Genomic DNA, 18,707 nt, shown 5'->3' on the forward strand with positions numbered 1-18,707 from the left:
TTTTAAATAACATCTCAATATATCTATATTAGTATTCCAAAATAAGATATCTAATAAGTTACTTAGAAGCATTACACAGAACTTTCCTATTTTAAAATTGATCCCTGAGGGACCCATGACAGATAAAGCTGTAGACTTGTGGGTATATGTTCAGATATAGCTTATAGTACATTTATGCTTGCTTCATTGAGCCCATGAACCTAGCTTCATTATAGGATGGGGTTTTTTTTTTTTTTTTACCTTTTAATTAAGCATTTAACAGAAAAATCATTTTCCTGTAAAAGAGTACACAAGACATAAGTAGATTTTTACAAAGGGAACACACCTATGTAATCACCTAGATTAAGGGGGGGAAAAACCACCAGCATCCCTAAAGTCAGTTTTTGTTTCAATTCTGCAGAATTTCCCATTAACTGGTTGCAGGATAACATTTAAAATACATTTTTTTTAAAAACCCTTTTTCCCAGCCTTTATTAATGGTTTTCTGCCATTAAAATTCTGCCTAAGCTTTGATGGGACTTCTTAGTCTTGAAGATTAGCCAAATGAGAAAAAGCCAAGTTCTTTTCTGACACCTTTTTGATCTAAATGACCATTTCAAATGCAGCTCCACCAAAAACAACAGTGCACTTTATTTTTTGTCCCCTTAGCCACCCTGCTATCCTTGAGAGTTCTCCCAGAGTTTAAGAAGAAAGCCGTATGGACCAGAGTGTATGGTTGGTGAACAGTTTTGCAGTAGCCAACCTCATTCTCAGATGGAAGAGGAAGGAAAACCATACAAATGGAAGACTTTTTCAGAATCCATGTCTGGGATCACTGAGACATGATGCAGAAAATTAAGGGTCATGAACTGACAGCTTGAACCTTGCAGGCCAAGAGAGGAGGCATTGCTTTGGTACCCACACCAGTGGCAACTGAAATGAGAACTTGAAGTTTCTTATATTTGGTTAGAGTTCAACCTGAAGATTTTCTTTATGAAAATTGACTACATCATCTCGTCCTCCCTACATTCTAGTAAAATAATCTCTTGAATTTTGTGCTTGTGACTTTTAAGGCACAGGGAAGGTTTTGCTACCGAAACCAAACTATAGTGGTGGCAGTGGCATCATGATCTATTTCCCATGAAGTCTTTATAGGATATTATTCATTGACTCAATGAGTTAGATGAAACACTCTCTTGGAACTACTGTACACATTTAAATGGTTTAATATGCCTCATACAGATTACTATAATCAGATGAAAGAAATAACCATGTCTTATGTTAACAAGCTTCTGGAATGGGGAAGTTTAAGGGCTACAGTGTAAAGGAACAGGTCCTTCATGGTTTGAAGGACTTTTGAAGAGGAAGTGGGCACCAAAGAACCACTCTGCATTCTTCCCCCTGAACCAGCAGGCAGCTTACTAATGCTCAAGGAAAGGATGAAGAATCAGCCCAAATTTCTAAACCAGACTGACTTTTTTGATTTAGCCCAGTCTCTTCCCATTCATAGTCTGTCCCTTCTCCTCTCCTTAGCAGGAAAGCAGAATAATTCAAAAGGGAGGTAATAAGATATACCTTTATCCTCTCTTCTCCAGGTCCCCCTTTTTTTCTTCAGCAGTCTTGAGCATAAAATTTATAGGATTTTTCTATTCACGGGAGCCTTTAAAGAGTATAAAATATAATATTCTCAATTTGAAAATCTAAAAGTTCCAAAATCTCAACATTTTAAGATATAGGTCATTCTAAGATATAGGTCAAATCTCAACATCGTTTTTCTTTGTTACATGTTATGACCTCAGGTAAGAATTAACTTATTCCCTTAGGATATTTCACTTTGTTCTCTAGAAACCAGAAGTCTCTGCTTTTTCAGACCAGATGTTCTAAAGTATATACAAAAGGAAAAGTTTCTTTACAAGTCATCCTCTGTTAGTTTTTGAAATCATAAGTTGCCAAGGCAAAGAGTATGCCGGGATATACTAACAAATTAATGTCTGGGGTTAAAGCCATGTTATGTGTCTCAGAAGTATCCAAACATTCTGATTCTTGATTTGAGAAGCGTACATTTGGAACAGATGTTGAGATCCATTAAAATGCCTCAAATCTTCTTTGTGTTTTATTTGTAATGCAGCGGTTCCATGGTAACTAATAGGCTTGTAATAACCTTTTTTTGAAGTTCATTGCCAGAGTTAAGTTCTCCAAATAATTTTAACCAAAGATATTGATGATAGAATTATATAAGGAGTAAGGCTTTGTTAAGGACTCAAATAGTGTCTTGAAATAAGTCACTTTGAACATCATTTTAGATTTTTGGTAAACATTTTAGTAACTTGCTGTTTTAGAAATTAGATCATTTGGATGAGGATGAGGCCTTCCTTAAAGCCAGAGTTATAGGCTGGGTCTTGGTTAGTTTCTCTCTCTGACCCCAACTAGCCTGTTCTTAGCTGCAGGAATTTCAGATGGAACCAGGGGACAGAAAATGGCTGGAACAGCCTTCATCACTCTTGTGGAAAAACACCTCACAGCATATCATCATTAGGTATAACTCTGTATCATTATTGCTCTGATCCTGGATAAGGTAATATGCTTTTATATTTTCTGGAAGGAAATACTTTATTCTGATTCTGGAAATTCTAAAGTCTTTTTTAAAAAAAAAAAAAAAACATGATATATATATAGTATTTATGAAGTAGTGAGTTTGCATGTAATGTTTATCTTCATAAACAGTACAAAATTTTTTAAAATTGCAATTTAGAAAGATCAATTCTTATCAAACATAGGGAACTTGTGACATAATATCCAGTTAAATTATTGGACATAAAACTGAATAAAAATGACAGTGATGACTCCCTGACTTTGGTTTTATTTCTTATATTAAAGGAATAACTTACCTCACACAGTAGTTGTGAGGGTTAAAAGAACATAACAATATGCATTATAAATTCTAAAATGTAATAGAAATGTTATCACTTTTATATGTTTCACTGAAAAATAGTAGCTATAATGCTTAAACACAGACCCAACTACATATACATCAGGACTTGGGAAGATAATGGAAATTTCTTAATTGAGAAATTGTTCTCCTTAATATTAAAACATTCTAGAAGCAAGTAGCCCTTACGATACTTTAAGTTAAAAAAAAAAATAAAACTGTGTCCTCTAAACATGAGATACTCTGAGATTAATCAGATATAATTGAAATATCACCTAATCTGATAGAGTTCTTAAAATTTTTTTTTTTTTCCTTCTGGATATACTGGTAGTAATCCAAAAAGTCAGGTTGCACAAGCAATTATGAGTGTCTACTCTATGCTACCGTACAAGGTTCTGAGATACAAAGTGAACAAGGCATGACATTCCTGTGCTTGTAGAGCTTACATTCAAAAAATATGAATCAGTAAACTATCATGTAATAAAGCAAAGCACCCAGGGAACATGTTATCAATTTCCTACTCCTGTATATTCCTTTTAAACTTAGAAAGGTTTAATTTACCATACTTCATTTGCTTTTCAGAACAACCTTGGGCCATTAAGTGGAATTCAGAGAATCATTCAGTAAGTAAATATTGGAGCTGGATTTCAAAAAAACAAAACAAAACAAAACAAAGCAGTGCTCTTACCTCCAGACCACAATCTCTCTCACAGGACCCCGTGGTTCAGCTGAATACCACAAAGTACACAGTGGACATACACATGCATTTAATGAATCAAGGCATATTTTTACTAATTGATTTTAATATGGAATTGACTGTAACTGTTGAGATTTAAAATGCCAGCTACCCTTAGCAAAGAGAGACTAATTATAGTTAATAATTCCTATTCAGAATGTTTAAAAACTGTAGAAGCATAAGAAAAAAGTGCCATCGTCTTAGTTCTAAAAACAGAGAACTATATGGTGGCTTTTATTTAAATAGTTCTTATTAGCAATTTTCTGTCCAAAGCTGAAATACTTTAGACTCAAAAGCAGTGGTTCTCAAATTTCAGTGTGCATGAGGATTTTCTGAGGAACCTATCAAAATGCAGGGTCAGGAGCCCATTACCAAAGCTTCTGATTCAACAGATCTTTAGTGAAATCTGGGAATCTGCATTCTAAACAGGTACTGTAGTTAATTCTGTGACCACTGCTTCCTGGAATTGCATTGGGGGGCGGGGGTAACTGCCCTAGAGAAAAGGTTCATATCAAAACATATGACTTAGACTCAAAAGAAGTAAGTAAAAATTGTCTGAACACAGGAAAACATAAAATAATGTTTCAAAGGAAAAATAAATGAAAGGAAGAAAATGTTGGGGAAAGGGGAGATCGTTTTTTAATTTAAATCTCTTTAATACTTGAGCACAATAAAATGTAACTGTTGTTGTCTTTGTACATAAATTTAAATAAATATAAGTTTCTTCCTCCAGATAAACATTTACATATTGATGTTATGGCTACTTCAACTTTTGAAAGAAACCCATAAGATGTGGTACATTCTGTAGTAACGGATTTATTTGCAGAAAGTCTGGGAAATGTTTTATAATGCTGACCTGTGCCTGGCACATTTTAGGCACAAAATCAGTGTTTCTTGAGTGAATATAGGCATGTGTGTGCAGCTGACTAGGGATCAACTCATTCTACTCAGATTAACCTGTTTATTGAATCAAAAGCTAAGACCAAGATAAGAGTGTTTCTTGAAAAACATATAGAGTAAAATACACTGCATCTATAGTGTATGATTATGTTTGGAATAAGTGTTAGTTATTGCTTTTCATTCAACTATTTTGATAAGAAGCTCTGGGTTTCTGATGGTACTACTTGTGTGTGCATGTTTTACTTGTATTCTTTAGGTAGACTTTTGCTGAGTGATGAAGTAAATTATCTAAAGAGTTTTGATTTAGTGCAATTTTACTTTTTTTTTTTTTCTTAGCACCAGAGGCACTGCTGCTGTAAATACTATTCCTTTGCTTGAGTTACGTCAGGTAATGCATCTTGGCATTTGAAACTCCTAAGAGAGATAATTTTTAAATTATGTCTTATACTTTTAAAATATCTTATGGTTCCTATTTATTTTATATTAGTTAGATTTGAGAAACTAAGTCTTTGACTACACTGAACAAAATAAAAGATTTAAAGGATATACAGTTAAAACAGCCAAAGAAACCAACTTTGCAATATGGATAACATCAGTGAACTAGATGCTTATTCTCTGGGTATCTTAACCTGGGGAACATGAACTTGAGTGGGAGAAGAAATTATACCTTTACTTTCACTAACCTCTAATGCAATTTAGTATTTCCATTATGAATATAGCCAACCAACCACTGTAATACTAACAGTTATGACTCTGTTATGATAGGAAATCAGATTTTTTTTTTGTTATAATTGTGGCAGATATCTCAAATTATTGTCAATCCTCATCTCCACTTCAAAATTATCATAATTACAAATTTACTTGTGTTTCTTTTTGGTCTTCTGTTTTAAGTAGGAAGTCTTAAGGTAATTTGCTTTAAAAAATTAGAAGTATTTAGTAATGAAATTTAAAATTCTTATAATGACCCAATAAACTATAGTTTCTTTAGTTCTTTCTGTTCATTTTAGTGATTCTAGATGTATATTTCAACAGTATGTAGCCATCTTTAATGGGAGGAAGCTGAACTGTCTCCTAAAGTTTGTACAGGAATTCTGTTCCCTTTCCACACTAAATCTTTCAGTAATTTTTTTTTAATCTAGAAGTAAAATGAGAAACTTACAAAGCAAAATAAAATGTAGCTTTTTAAAAGGATGACCTTAATACTTATTTTAAAATTCTAAATGACTTCTAATTTATAAAGATATCAGTTATCTTTATTAATACTAAATTGTTTCTTCCCAACTGTTTTATTTAATGGTATAAAATCATTTTTTCAATTTTTTGGGTTTTTTGTACCAAAATAAATTAATACCTCTATGTAATAAGGTTCTATCATTCTTTCAAGAAAAATGATGTACTGATGGTTCAGAAATGATTCTATTAGTCAGTTATTCACGTGTTTTAGATCTTCAAAGAAAGTTTTCAAAACTATAAGTGATGATTTATATGACATAGTAATTAGCAATAGTAATTCCATAATAAATGAATGAAATATGACTAGTTCTTAATTTTCTTACTTCCTTTAAATGATTGACTGACTATATTCTTATGCCTTTTATCTCCCTGTAAGGTATGTGTGACCTGAGTTTTTAAAAAGGAATATGGGGCATTATTTGTATTTTTACCAAAGGTATTTTGTTTTCATCAGGGTCTTCACTTAAGGCATCAAAGCCGAAATAATGGGTATAATATTAATGAATACTCTTTTGGATTTGGGAAGATGTTTAATTTTGAGTGTGTCTGATGTTTAAAGTGGGTATTACTTCTAGGAACAGTGACATCTGTCTATAAAATGTTATTCTAGACAACTGCAGAGCATATCTCACATCGCTCCCCTCCTGTGGATCTGCTGCTCTTTGGGAACTCAGAAGTGAAAAGAAATAGAAGTAAATAGATGTAATTTAGGTTAACAACTTTGGTTTCTCAATTTGATTGAATCTACTGCAGTTAATCTCCAGTTTCTCATTATCCTTACAGGGAAATAATCAGGTTTCACACAATATAAATTTAACTTGTGTAAAATCCACAGCTGTGGTGAAACACATTGTTCAGAGTAAATGGTTTGAAAATATAATGTGTGAGAATCACAGACTGCTTTGATATGTCTTAGAGTTTGGGGATGAAGGCGATTATTTCATGTCATGGATTTTTGTCAGATACTAGTTTTTTTCCACCAGAATGCTCTCTGTGTTGTGCTCACTACAGCGGAATCCACAAGCTTCTTTTTTCTTATGTCACATCATAATGCCGTGCTTCACATTTTCTTCTTTTTAATGGGAGACACTCTGAGGACATCTCTTCTTTCTGAGTAAAGATGACTGTAGGTAAAATACATACCTAACATGAAGGAAATGGCAAAGTAAATAAAGTTGATTAACCATATTTTTGGAAAGAACCATAGTTTTAAAATACTTAGAATGCTTCTTGGAGTCCAAGGATGACACTTGCAAGGGAGAGTCAAAGAAGTAACGTTTAAAAAACTATCCAGATTTTCCACAGAAGGGAAAGTAAAGCAAATCTCTCCATCTTATTCTGTTCATTGCAAGGAATTGGTTTTTCCCTTTCTTCAGGGTAGCTCTCTCTACTTCCCCTAATGTTTCACATTTGTCTTCTCCTTCAGGTATTCTTATATATCTGATGTTGATTACCACTAGAAGGTAAAAACTATCTTGGATACTTGTAAAGGTTAGAGCTGGGTAAACTAAAATTTAGTAATGAAAACTTTTTCCCCAATTTCCTGGGGAAAAAGGATCACATTTTTTCAACTGTAAGCTTTTGTTCCATACATTTTTCTTGAGTCTTTAGCACGTATTCCCACTTGCCTGCTAAGAAAAGCTAGCACATAAGGCCAAACAAAAAACAGGCATAAATAGAAAACCCAGAAATAGTCAAGCCTTCTCAGTTTGACATCTAGTTTTGTTTGTAGATACCTGTGTGCACGCTCAAAACTCCTGTATTCCATACATAGTGCAGTTACATTTTCTACTAGTAAAACTATTTTGTTTATCTTTTTGTTCATTTGTTCTTGTGATGTCCTGGAAAAAGCATTATAATTTCTAGGTGCCCTTCTAACGAGATCTGTTTCATTGTGGCAGGTGTCCTCTTTGGTCTTTCCCATTTATATTAACCTTGCTGTTAAGGTAGATGGCAGCACAAACCAAAAAGCACAAGAAGCTTGCAAAAAAAAAAAAAAACAACAACAACAACAACAACAGAAAAGCCACTTACCTATAAAGAGCACCATGAGATATATCTTCAGCACATACGGAAAATAGATGGATAAGTCAAAGGGCAGCTTTGTGGAGTAAGTGCCAAATGATTCAAAATAAGGCAATGACTGATAGATGGCAAATGCTGTTCAAAGAAAGAAGAAGACATCATGGAGGTTTCTCTCCCTAACTTGCTGTGGGGATGTGTATATGTTTGTACAACGGAAAGATATTTTGAATTTGATAACAGGTTTGTGACAATTGCTGAATCTTTTAGCTAAAGCTACAGTTTGATACAAAAATCTGCTGAATGATTAGACTGGCAAGGCCATTATAGCCATATGACTTGAATCTTTTGTCCACTTTATACTTTATTATGCCTATAGAGAAAGTTTATAATGTTTCTTCTAATGGTATCTCAAAATACCTGTCCTAGCCATCAAGAGGGGTGACAGATGAGTGAATTTGGAAAATGCTGCATATATTTTCCTCTTAGAGTTTCAAAACACACATTTCTAAGTAGAGACTATGGAAAGTTCTGTAATAAAGTAATTGGTTTTGGAAGTGGGTCCAGGATGGCATAAAAGGACAAGCTCACCCCGTCCCGAGAACACCTATAGCACAACTCCTCTTGAGAGACAACTGAGGGTCAATTGTACAGCTTCTGCACAACAGAGGGACCACACAGAAAGAAGTTCGGGGAACTGTGAGAGCTCTCCAGGCCCGAAGGAACTGGTGAGCACCATTGTTTACATTTCCCCTGCACTTGGACAGCTGGTGGGTGCTCTATCCAGGTTCTCAGACTGACCTGCAGGACCTCTGTAGTGGGTCCCCAGTCATGCCTCCTGGAGCTAGCTGCAGCAGGAACAGGAGGGTGCCATCGTATCCATGCATGGCTCCCCTCCACCTGGACATTAATCCAGCGGGTATGACAGGATACTGCTGCATGCACCCACTGCGTTGCCTCACACATGAGAGGCTCCTTCACCTAGAGTGAGTGTAGAACTAGCAAAGCATTGTGGTGTAGCCTGAACATAGGAGTGCCCTCCCTGGTCAGAGAAAGTGTGGAGATAGTGCAGCACTGCTGCATGCGCAGGTGGGCTACGCCATCAGGAGAAAGTACAAAAGTAGCAAAGTGCTGTGGTACACACACACACAGAGGACTGCCCATTCAGAGAAAGTGTGAAACACATGTCCACTGGGCAGAAGGGTAAGGAAGTGTGCACACATCAGACTGCTCACCCAGAATCTGTCGTAGCCTTAGCCAGATACCACACGCACATGCACACCCCTTCTGGCCACGTGGCACACCCAACACCACACCCACTTGCCCTGACTACAACCAGCCTGCCAAAAACACTGGGAAGACACTGCACAGAGGCCATTTTTTTTCAAGGTTGGAAGAGCTATTTCATCTGATTCATAGGAACGAATACAGAGAGTCAATTAAAGTGGGAAGACAGAAAAATATGCCCCAAAAGAATGAAGGAACAAGAAAAAAAACTGCAGAAAAACTCCAATGAAACAGATAAGTAACTTGCCTGATAACTCAGAACTTCGATAGAATTAAAAAAATCAAGAACCAAACAAGATGAAGAATACAATAACTGAAATGAAAAATGCATTAGCAAGAACTGACAGATTAGGAAATCAACCAGTCAGAACAGAAAAATGAGAATTTTAAAAAAAAAGACAGTCTAAGGACCTCTGGGACAATACCAAGTGCTCTAACATTTGCATTATAGGGATTCCAGAAGTACGAGAGAGAGAAAGGGGCAGAAAGTATATTAGAAGAAATAATGGCTGAAAACTATCCTAACCTGAGGAAGGAAATAGACATGCAGACAAGATGAACCCAAAGAGGCCCATACCAAGACATATTGTAATTAAAATGACAAATGTTAAGGATAAAGAGAATCTTGAGGGCAGCAAGAAGGAAACCAATCACATACGAGGGAAAACCTGTAGGGCTATCGGCTGATTTTCTCAGCAATTATATAGGATAAAAGGGAATGAATGACAAGAAAAAGTGCTGAAGGAAAGGAGCCTACAACCTAGAATACTATAGCTGGCAAGGTTATCATTCAGACTTGAAGAAGAGATAAGGAGTTTCCCAGACAGGCAAAAACTAAAGGAGTTCACCACCACTAAACCATCTTTTCAAGGAACATTAAAGAATCTTTATGCAGAAAAGGCCATAACCAGAAATTAAAATATACAGGAAAGAAAAAAATCTCACTGGTAAAGGCAAATATATAATAGAAAGAGTGAATCGACCACTTAAAAAGCTAATGTAAAGGTTAAAAGTCAAAAATAGCAAAATTATAAATAATAGGGAATATGAGAAACAAAAATATAAACTATGACATCAAAAACAAAGAATGGAAGGGACGGTAAAAATGTGATACTTTTAGAGAATGTTTGAACTTAAATACTTATCAGTTTAAAATAGACTGCTATATAGATGGATTTATCTGAATCTCATGGTAACCATAAAGCAAAAATCTACAAAAAATAAAAAATTAGGGGAGAGAGGGAGAGGCAAGATGGCATAGAACACAGAAGGTTTGCATATCTCCTGTGACCATACCAGAGATGTGACAAAACCATAGAGCAAATAGCAAGCAGAGTCACCTGGGGTCTGGATGAACAGAAGCCCCACCACTAGGGAGAGAAATAAGAAATCACCTGCAGCTGTAGGAGGGGATAGCAACATGAAGCTTCCTGGTCCCACGTGCCTGAGCAAGACAGATTCTGTGGCACCTACAGCTGGCAGGTGCAGATGTTCCTCTTACAGGAGCCACAACCTCGACTGAGCTCCAGTGCCAGGTCAGCTGCTCAGCAGGGCTCCAGGGACATACAGAAGGATACTGAGTTGTCGGGCTTTGAGATGAGGGCCGGAGGTGAGGCTCTATCCCAGGCAGAAGTGTTGGTAGCATCCATTGTTCCTCTGTTTAGCCCTCCCCCCTTCCCAGCATGCGGATGCTGTCCGCCATACCTGAGACATCATCAAACTGGATAACAGAGGTCACTCTGCCCAGAGGACCCCCTGAAACTCTGCTCCTGCCAATTGGCAGCCCTACCCATGCTACATCCAGTGGTGTCCTCGGCGTGCCCTGTGCCCCTTGCTAAGCAGCACCAAGCCCTACACTAGTGACATGTGGCCTCAGTTTCTGGCATGGCCTCTTGAGGCAACTATGAGCACAGCATAGGTATCAGCCATCTGGGGATTGCTTGCTGAATCTCACCAGGTGGCCCCCGAGAGGCACAGGCTGGGGCTAAATTTGGCCTGCAGCTAGACCTCTCTCTGGACTGTGCCACTGGCCATCTACTACACAAAGCCACACTAAGACTGGGAGACTTAGGAGCTTTGCTTAGTACATAGAAACAGATACAGAAAGGCAGCCAAAATGGGGAGACAAAGAAGCATGTTCTACATGAAAGAACAGAACACAGCTCCAGGAAAAATGAAGTCAAGCAATCTACCAGACACAGAGTTCAAAACACTGCTTAAAAGGATACTCAATGAACTTAGGAGAAGTAGATGAACTCAGTGAGAACTTTAACAAAGAGATTAAAAAAACATAAAAATGGAGATGGAAATTATAAAAAAGAACCAGTCAGAAATGAAGACTACAATACCTAATATAAAAAGTATAGTAGAGGTAATCAACAGAGTGAATAAAGCGGAGGTTCGAATCACAAGTATAGAGGATGAGGTAGCAGAGGATACCCAATCGGAATAGCAACAAGAAAAAATAATCCAAAAACATGAAGATAATTTGATTTATGGGACAACATCAAACATAACAAGATTTGCATCATAGGGGTACCAGAAGGAAGAGGGCAAGTTGAAAACCTATTTAAAGCAATGATGGAAATTTCTCTAACCTGGTAAAGGAAATAGACACGCAACCCCAGGAAGCTCAGAGAGTCCCAAGAAAGAGGAACCCGAAGAGGCCCACACCAAGACACATCATAATCAAAATGCCAAAGGTTAAATACAAAGAGAGAATCTTAAAAGCAGCAAGAGAAAAGTAATTAGTCACCTACAAGGGAGCACCCATAAGACTGGCAGCTGAGTTCTCAAAAGAAACTTTGCAGGACAAAAGGGCTTGGCACAAAAGATTCAAAGTGATGAAAACCCTGGATCTACAACCAAGATTATCCAGCAAAGCTATCATTTAGAGTCAAAGGACAGATAAAGAGCTTCCTAGACATAGAAAACCTAAGGGAATTCACCACCACCAAACCAGCATTACAGGAAATGTTGAAGGGACTTCTTTAAGAAGAAGAAAAACTAGGTAGCAAAAATATGAATAAAGAATGGCAATAACTACATATCTATTAACAAGTACTTTGAATGAAAAAGAATTAAGTGCTCCAATTAATAGGGTGCTTGAATGGATAAGAAAACAAGACCCTTACATGTGCTGCCTACAAGAGACTCACCAGATTAAAAGACACACAGACTAAAGGGATGGAAAAAGATATCGCATGATGGTATTGTGCTGAGTGGAGTAAGTCAGATAAAGACAAATGTCATGTGATTGTATGTACATGTGCAATCTAAAGAACAAAATAAACAACAACCAAAAAAACAATATACAGAGAATATTTTGAGGGCTACTATATGGGAGGGGATGGAGGTGAGTGAAAAGGGCAAAGGGATTAAGAAGTACAAATGGATAGTTACAAAATAGTCATGGAAATACAAAGTATAGCATAAGAAATATAGTTAGTAATATTGTAAATATGTAAGGGGGCAAAGGGATACAAGATTTATTGGGGTGATCACTGTGAATTATATAGATCTCTAATTACTATCCTTTACAATAGAAACTAATATATACCAAGTATAATTGAAAAAACTCATTGAATTGTACTCTGTAAATATGAGTAAATAGTCTATCATATTTCAATTTAAAAAGTGAGCCAGAAAAAAAATTTAAATTAAGAGAAAGGAGCCCAAAGAAAATACTAAAGAAACCCAGCATATCAAAAAGAAAAAAAAGCGAGAAGAAACAGAAAAATACAACCAAAAAATAACAAAATGGCAATAAGCAGACAGCTATCGATAATTAAATGTAAATGGACTAAATACTATAATCAAAAGATATAGATAGGATGGCTGAATGGATTTTAAAAAAGATCCATCTATATACTGTCTACAGGAGACCTACTTTATTTTTATTTTTTTCCCCAGCTTTATTGAAATATGATAGACAATTAGCTGCTCATATTTACCTTGTATAATGCAATAAGTTTTTTTAAATTATAGTTAGCATACAATAACACACCAATTTCAGTTGTACAGCCTAGTGATCAGAGATCCACATAACTCGCAAAATATGAAGTGATGACCCCACTAAAACTAGTACCCTTCTTCACCCTTACATATTTATTACATTATTAACCATCTTCCTCATGCTACACTCCCAATCTCCATGTCTATTCTGCAATTATTCATTTGTACCTTTAATCTCTTTGCCGTTTTTTTGCTGTCCCAACTTACCTCCCATCTAGTAGCCCTGCAAGAGACCGATTTTAGATCAAAGGACACAGACTGAAAGTGAAGGGATGGAAAAAGACATTCCATGCAAATAAAAATGAAGAGAGAGCTGGGTAGCCATTCTCAGACAAAACAGACTTCAAAACAAAGAATGTAAAAAAAGACAAGGTTATCACATAATGATAAAGGGGTCAATCCAAGAGGATGTAACAATTGTAAATATGCACCCAACATAGGAGTACCTAATATATAAAGCAAATATTAATGGGCATAATGGCAAAAATTAACAGTAATACAATAATAGTTGGGGACTGTAATACTTCACCTCAATAGATCAGACAGGCATAAAATTAATAATAATGGTCTTAATGTCACATTATACCAAATTAACTTAGTAGACAATTACAGAACATTTCATCCCAAAACTGCAGAATACACATTTTTCTCAAGGGCACATGGAACATTTTCCAGGATAGACCATATATTAGGCCACAAACAAGCCCAAATAAATTCAAAAAGATTGAAATTATATCCAGCTGAAAGCTTTTTCTTTACTATCAGGAACAAGACAAGATGTCAAGTCTGACCACTTTTATTCAGTATAGTATTGGAAGTCCTAGCTATACAATCAGAAAAGAAAAATAGGAATCCAAATTAGAAAGAAGTAAAACTGTCATTATTTGCAGGTAACAAGATGCTATGTATAGAGAACCCTAAAGATTACACCAAAACAACTATTAGAACTAATAAATGAATTCAATAAAGTTGCAAGATAAAAAATTAATATTCAGAAATCAGTTGAATTTTAATAGACCAATAGAAAATTTATCATAAAAAGAAATTAAGCAAACTCATTTATAATTACATCAAAAAGAATATCTAGGAATAAATTTAACCAAGGAGGTAAACTTTACTCAGAAAACTGAGACATTGCTCAAAAAAATTGAAGACATAAATGGAAGGACATACTGTGCTTGTGAATCAGCAGAATTAACATTATTAAAATGTCCATATTACCCAAAGCAATCTATAGATTTTATGCAATCCTTACCAAAATAACAATGACATTTTTCAGAGAACTAGAAGAAATAACCCTAAAATTTATATGGAACCACAAAAGACACCAAATACTCAAAGCAATATTGAGAAACAAGAACAAAGTTGAAGGTATCACACTACCTGATATCAAACTAAAGTCTACAGTATGGTACTGGCATAAAAACAGACATATAAATCAATGGAACAGAAGAGAGAGCCCAGAAATAAATCCACCCTAATATGGTCAGTTAACATGACAAAAGAGGCAAGAATATACAATAGGATAAAGACAGTCTCTTTAATAAAGACAGTCTCTTCAAAGTGGTGTTGGAAAAACTGAACAGATACATGTAAAAAAATGAAACTAGACCACTTTCTTACACTATATACAAAAATAAACTCGACGTGGATTAAAGCCTTAAACGTAAAACTGAAACCATAAAACTAGGAGAAAACACCGTCAATAAACTCTTTGATATTGTTCTTACAATATATTTTGAATCTGTCTTCTAGGACAAAGACAACAAAAGCAAAAATAAACACATGAGGTTATATCAAACTAATAAGTTTCTGTACCACAAAGAAAAATATCAACAAAACAAAAAGGCAACCTATTGAATGGGAGAAAATATTTGCAAATTACATATCCAATAAGGGGTTAACATCCAAAATATACAAAGAACTCATATAACTCAACAATAAAAATAATCATCCCATTTTTAAAAATGGGCAGAGGATATGACTAAACATTTCTCCAGAGAGGACAGACAGATGGCCAAAAGACATGAAATGATGCTCAGCATCACTAATCGTAAAAGAAATACAAATCAAAACCACAATAAGATATCACCTAACATCTGTCTGAATGGCTATTGTCAATAAATCAACAAACAAGTGTTGGTGAAGATACGGAGAAAAGAGAACCCTCGTGCACTATTGGTAGAATTGCAAATTGGTGCAGCCACTATGGAAGACAGTATGGAGGCTCCTCAAAAAATTAAAAATAGAATTCCCATATCATACAGCAACTCCACTTCTGGGTATTTAGCCAAAGAAACTTGAAACACTAATTTGAAAAGATATATACACTCTTATGTTCATTGCAGCATTATTTACAATAGCCAAGATATGGAAGCAACCTAGGTGTCCACGGATAGACAAATGGATGAAGATGTGATACATATATACAATGGAATATTACTCAGCCATAAAAAAATGAAATCTTGCCATTTACAACAACACAGATGGACCTAGAGGGTATTAGCTAAGTGAAATAAGTCAGAGAAAGACAAATACCATATGATTTCACTTTTATGTAAAATCTAAAAAACAAAATGAACAAAAACAAAAAAAAAACTCATAAAGACAGAATAAATTGATGATTGCCAGCTAAGGAGGTGGGGTGGGGGGGGATTGGCAGATGGATGGGCGGAAAAGGTGAAAGGGATTAAGAAGTATGAATTGCCAGTTATAAAAATAATTATGGGGATCTAAAGTTCAGCATAGGGAATATGGACCATGTTATTGTAATAACTATGTAGGATGACAGATGGGTACTAGACCTCTGTGGTGATCACTACATAAGGTATATAAATATCTAATCACTATGTTGTATACCAGAAACTAATATAATATTGTATGTCAACTAAAATTGAAAAATAAATGTAAAAAAAAGAAAAGATGTAATAACACAAAATCAGATCAATTTTGATCAGTTCATCTAATACACAATGGAGGAATAATAAGGTGCTAAACTGGGAATACTGGATTTTTCTCAAATTACCTGGTAAAAATAAATTACAAATGTCAAATCTTAAGCCTTTAAAATATTGCTTCCTACTTTTCATCTTTAAAGTGATGCAAATAACATATGCCTCATCTTTCCTCATATAAGTAAATAGCTAAAAACTAAAATTCCTTTTTAAGTAGAAACTTTAATCAACTTATTGTAATTTAATCATTAAATAATAATTGCACAATTAAAAAACAAAGGAAAAGAGATCTAGGCATTCATCAACTTAATGTATTGCTAAGTATATCTACATGACCTAATAATCACTGAATGGCTCTTCTGAGTTTGTAATTCAGCTATTCAAGATTGATTCCTATCATATTAAAATTATATCATCACAAATATTCTGTTTAGATTAGAGTTTGTCTTAAGATACGTAAAATTCACTCAAAGAAGGGAAATATATATAACCAAAGCTAATTGTTTAATCTACTTCTTGAAATGAAAAGTAGAATTAAAATTTGAATAAAATCCAGCTATAACAGCAAGATTGGATCAGAAGCTAAGTTGTAATGATAACCAAGACAAGGAAGGTTAAAAATGCTCTTAGTAAAACAATATCCACCTACAAAAGCACAGATGCCATTGAAGAAGTAAGTCTAAGACAAGGGGTAGTGGAAAGGCACCAAACTGGAAGCTATGAGGAATGCCAAAGATTTAAAAGACAAAATTCTTCCTCAGAGTTCACTACCTATTGGAGAACAAACAATATGCATGTGAAATAATCGAAGGGCACCTGTGCAGAGTGGAGGTGAGGTGGGGAGGCGCAAAGAGGCAAGGAAGAGAGAATCAGTGGCTTGTCTTCCCTATTTTCTAAGAATGTCAATGAACCTCCAAAATTGGGGACCAGTACTCAGCCATAAAAGATAAAAAAGAATGAAATCTTACCATCTGCAACAGTGCGGATGGACCTAGAGAGTATTGTGTTAAGTGAAATAAGTGGGACAGAGAAAGACAAATATCACATGATTTCACTAATACGTGAAATATAAAAGACAAAAGCAAAAAAAAAAACAAAAAACAAAAAACCAGAAACTCATAGATACAGAGAACTGATGGGAGGGGAGGGATGGATGGAAAAGAGGAAAGGGGTTAAAAGTACAAGTTTCTAGTTATAAAGTCGTCACAGGGATGCAATGTACAGCATAGGAAATAGAGTCAACAACATCATAAGAACTGTATGGTGACAGTTACAGACTTATTGTGTCAATCACTTTGAAAGGTATATAAATGCTGAATCACTGTGTTGTATGCCTGAAGCTAATATAATATTGTATGGCAACTACAATGTTTTTTAAATTGGGGAAAAAATAATCCTGAATCACTAAATGTTAAAACTCTTTTAGGTGAGTAGACAGACAGGTTAAATGATTCATACAAAACTCATACAGTGAGTTAATGAAGTTAAGGGCCTAGACTCCAACGTCCTCATTCCTCATCCAATATTTTGTTTACTGTGCTGAGCTGCTTCCCCCTTTATCTTTGCTTCTTCATGCTTTTGAAGAAGCATATTTTTGCTTCTTTGCATCAAGGGAAGTATGCCAGGAAAGATGCACTGAGTCAGCTAAGCAGCACCCAAAATAGTAATTTAATCATCAAAGAATTTAGTGAACCATTATAACTAGGTTGCTTTTGTCAATAAGCAATAAAGCAATTCACTCTTTTCTTACCTTCAGCAAGAACACACAAAGGATAAATCGGCATCCACAGTGTTTGACTAAGCCAAGTCAGGGCAGAATAGGATATTCCTATGACTGATAACATGCTATAAGTGTACCTGGAAGGAGACAAGAAACTCGTAAGTATCATTTGCTGCTGCCGTCTGGGAAATAATAAAATGCTCTACTAGATAATTAAATACACAGATAAAATTGGAATATGTGCAGACTTCATACTTTATCTCCTATAATTTAAGCAAGAGAATAGGTTAAAAACAAAATGGGGAGAGAGGAGCCTTGTTAGTCTGGCTTGCCTTGTAGAACAGATCATGATTATGGAAGTGAACAGAAATGTAACTCGTATCCCCTAGCCAATTACAAATTTCCTTAAGTAGTGACCAATTTCACTCAAAAGCTAAGCCCATTTTATGCAACAAGCAGCTAGGGGTTTTTGTTTGTTTGTTTGTTTGTAAGACAGATAAAACTTGTAAATATCTAGGGCATGAATTTTTAAAATAAAAAAGTAACTTCCAAATCATTTTTGGCATCCTTCTGCTTATGTAATTGTGCCATCTTATGTGATCAATCAAAGAACTGTCCTGATGAGCTTGTTTGAGTTATGCAGGTAGTTTAAAACCTGCCTTTGTGGTGTAATAGATGAAGTAATCTATATCTTTTTATTTCTGTTCTCTGAATAAACAGTGGTTCTCAAACTTAAGCATACATCAGAATCACCCAGTGGGCTTCCTTTAGGTACAGATTGCTAGACCCTATTCCCAAAATGATCCAGTGGGTCTAAGGTAGATCCTGAGGATTTGTGTTACAAATAAGTTCCAGATGACGCTGATGCTGAGAACGACTGGAATAGGCAGTGAATATATATGGCAAAACAAAATCCAAAACCCTGAAAGCATG

The 18,707-nt window shown here is 35.3% G+C and overlaps 2 protein-coding genes across 6 annotated transcripts in view; one reads left to right on the forward strand and one right to left on the reverse strand.

Annotated features, from left to right (window-relative positions):
* Positions 1-2,830, forward strand: part of FOCAD (focadhesin) — a 247,973-nt gene extending 245,143 nt beyond the window's left edge. For 2 of the 4 annotated variants that reach the window (XM_036217572.1, XM_036217574.1), the window contains one exon: positions 649-1,022. In XM_036217572.1, the coding sequence (XP_036073465.1) occupies positions 649-722 (74 nt within the window). In that variant the 3' untranslated portion in view covers positions 723-1,022. Of the gene's footprint in view, positions 1-648 lie in introns of all 4 variants that reach the window. The other 2 variants (XM_036217571.1, XM_016160422.2) reach the window with 2 other exon arrangements.
* Positions 2,831-3,672: 842 nt separating this feature from the next.
* HACD4 (3-hydroxyacyl-CoA dehydratase 4) overlaps positions 3,673-18,707 on the reverse strand; it is a 52,429-nt gene continuing 37,394 nt past the window's right edge. For both annotated transcript variants that reach the window (XM_036217575.1, XM_016160424.2), the window contains exons 5-7: positions 17,805-17,911; positions 7,812-7,937; positions 3,673-6,920 (exon numbers count right to left, since the gene is read on the reverse strand). In XM_036217575.1, coding sequence (XP_036073468.1) covers positions 6,838-6,920; positions 7,812-7,937; positions 17,805-17,911 — 316 coding nt within the window. In that variant the 3' untranslated portion in view covers positions 3,673-6,837. The remainder of the gene's footprint in view (positions 6,921-7,811; positions 7,938-17,804; positions 17,912-18,707) is intronic.

Source organism: Rousettus aegyptiacus, unplaced genomic scaffold (genome assembly GCF_014176215.1).
Source record: "Rousettus aegyptiacus isolate mRouAeg1 unplaced genomic scaffold, mRouAeg1.p scaffold_m13_p_3, whole genome shotgun sequence".
Taxonomy (NCBI): domain Eukaryota; kingdom Metazoa; phylum Chordata; class Mammalia; order Chiroptera; family Pteropodidae; genus Rousettus; species Rousettus aegyptiacus.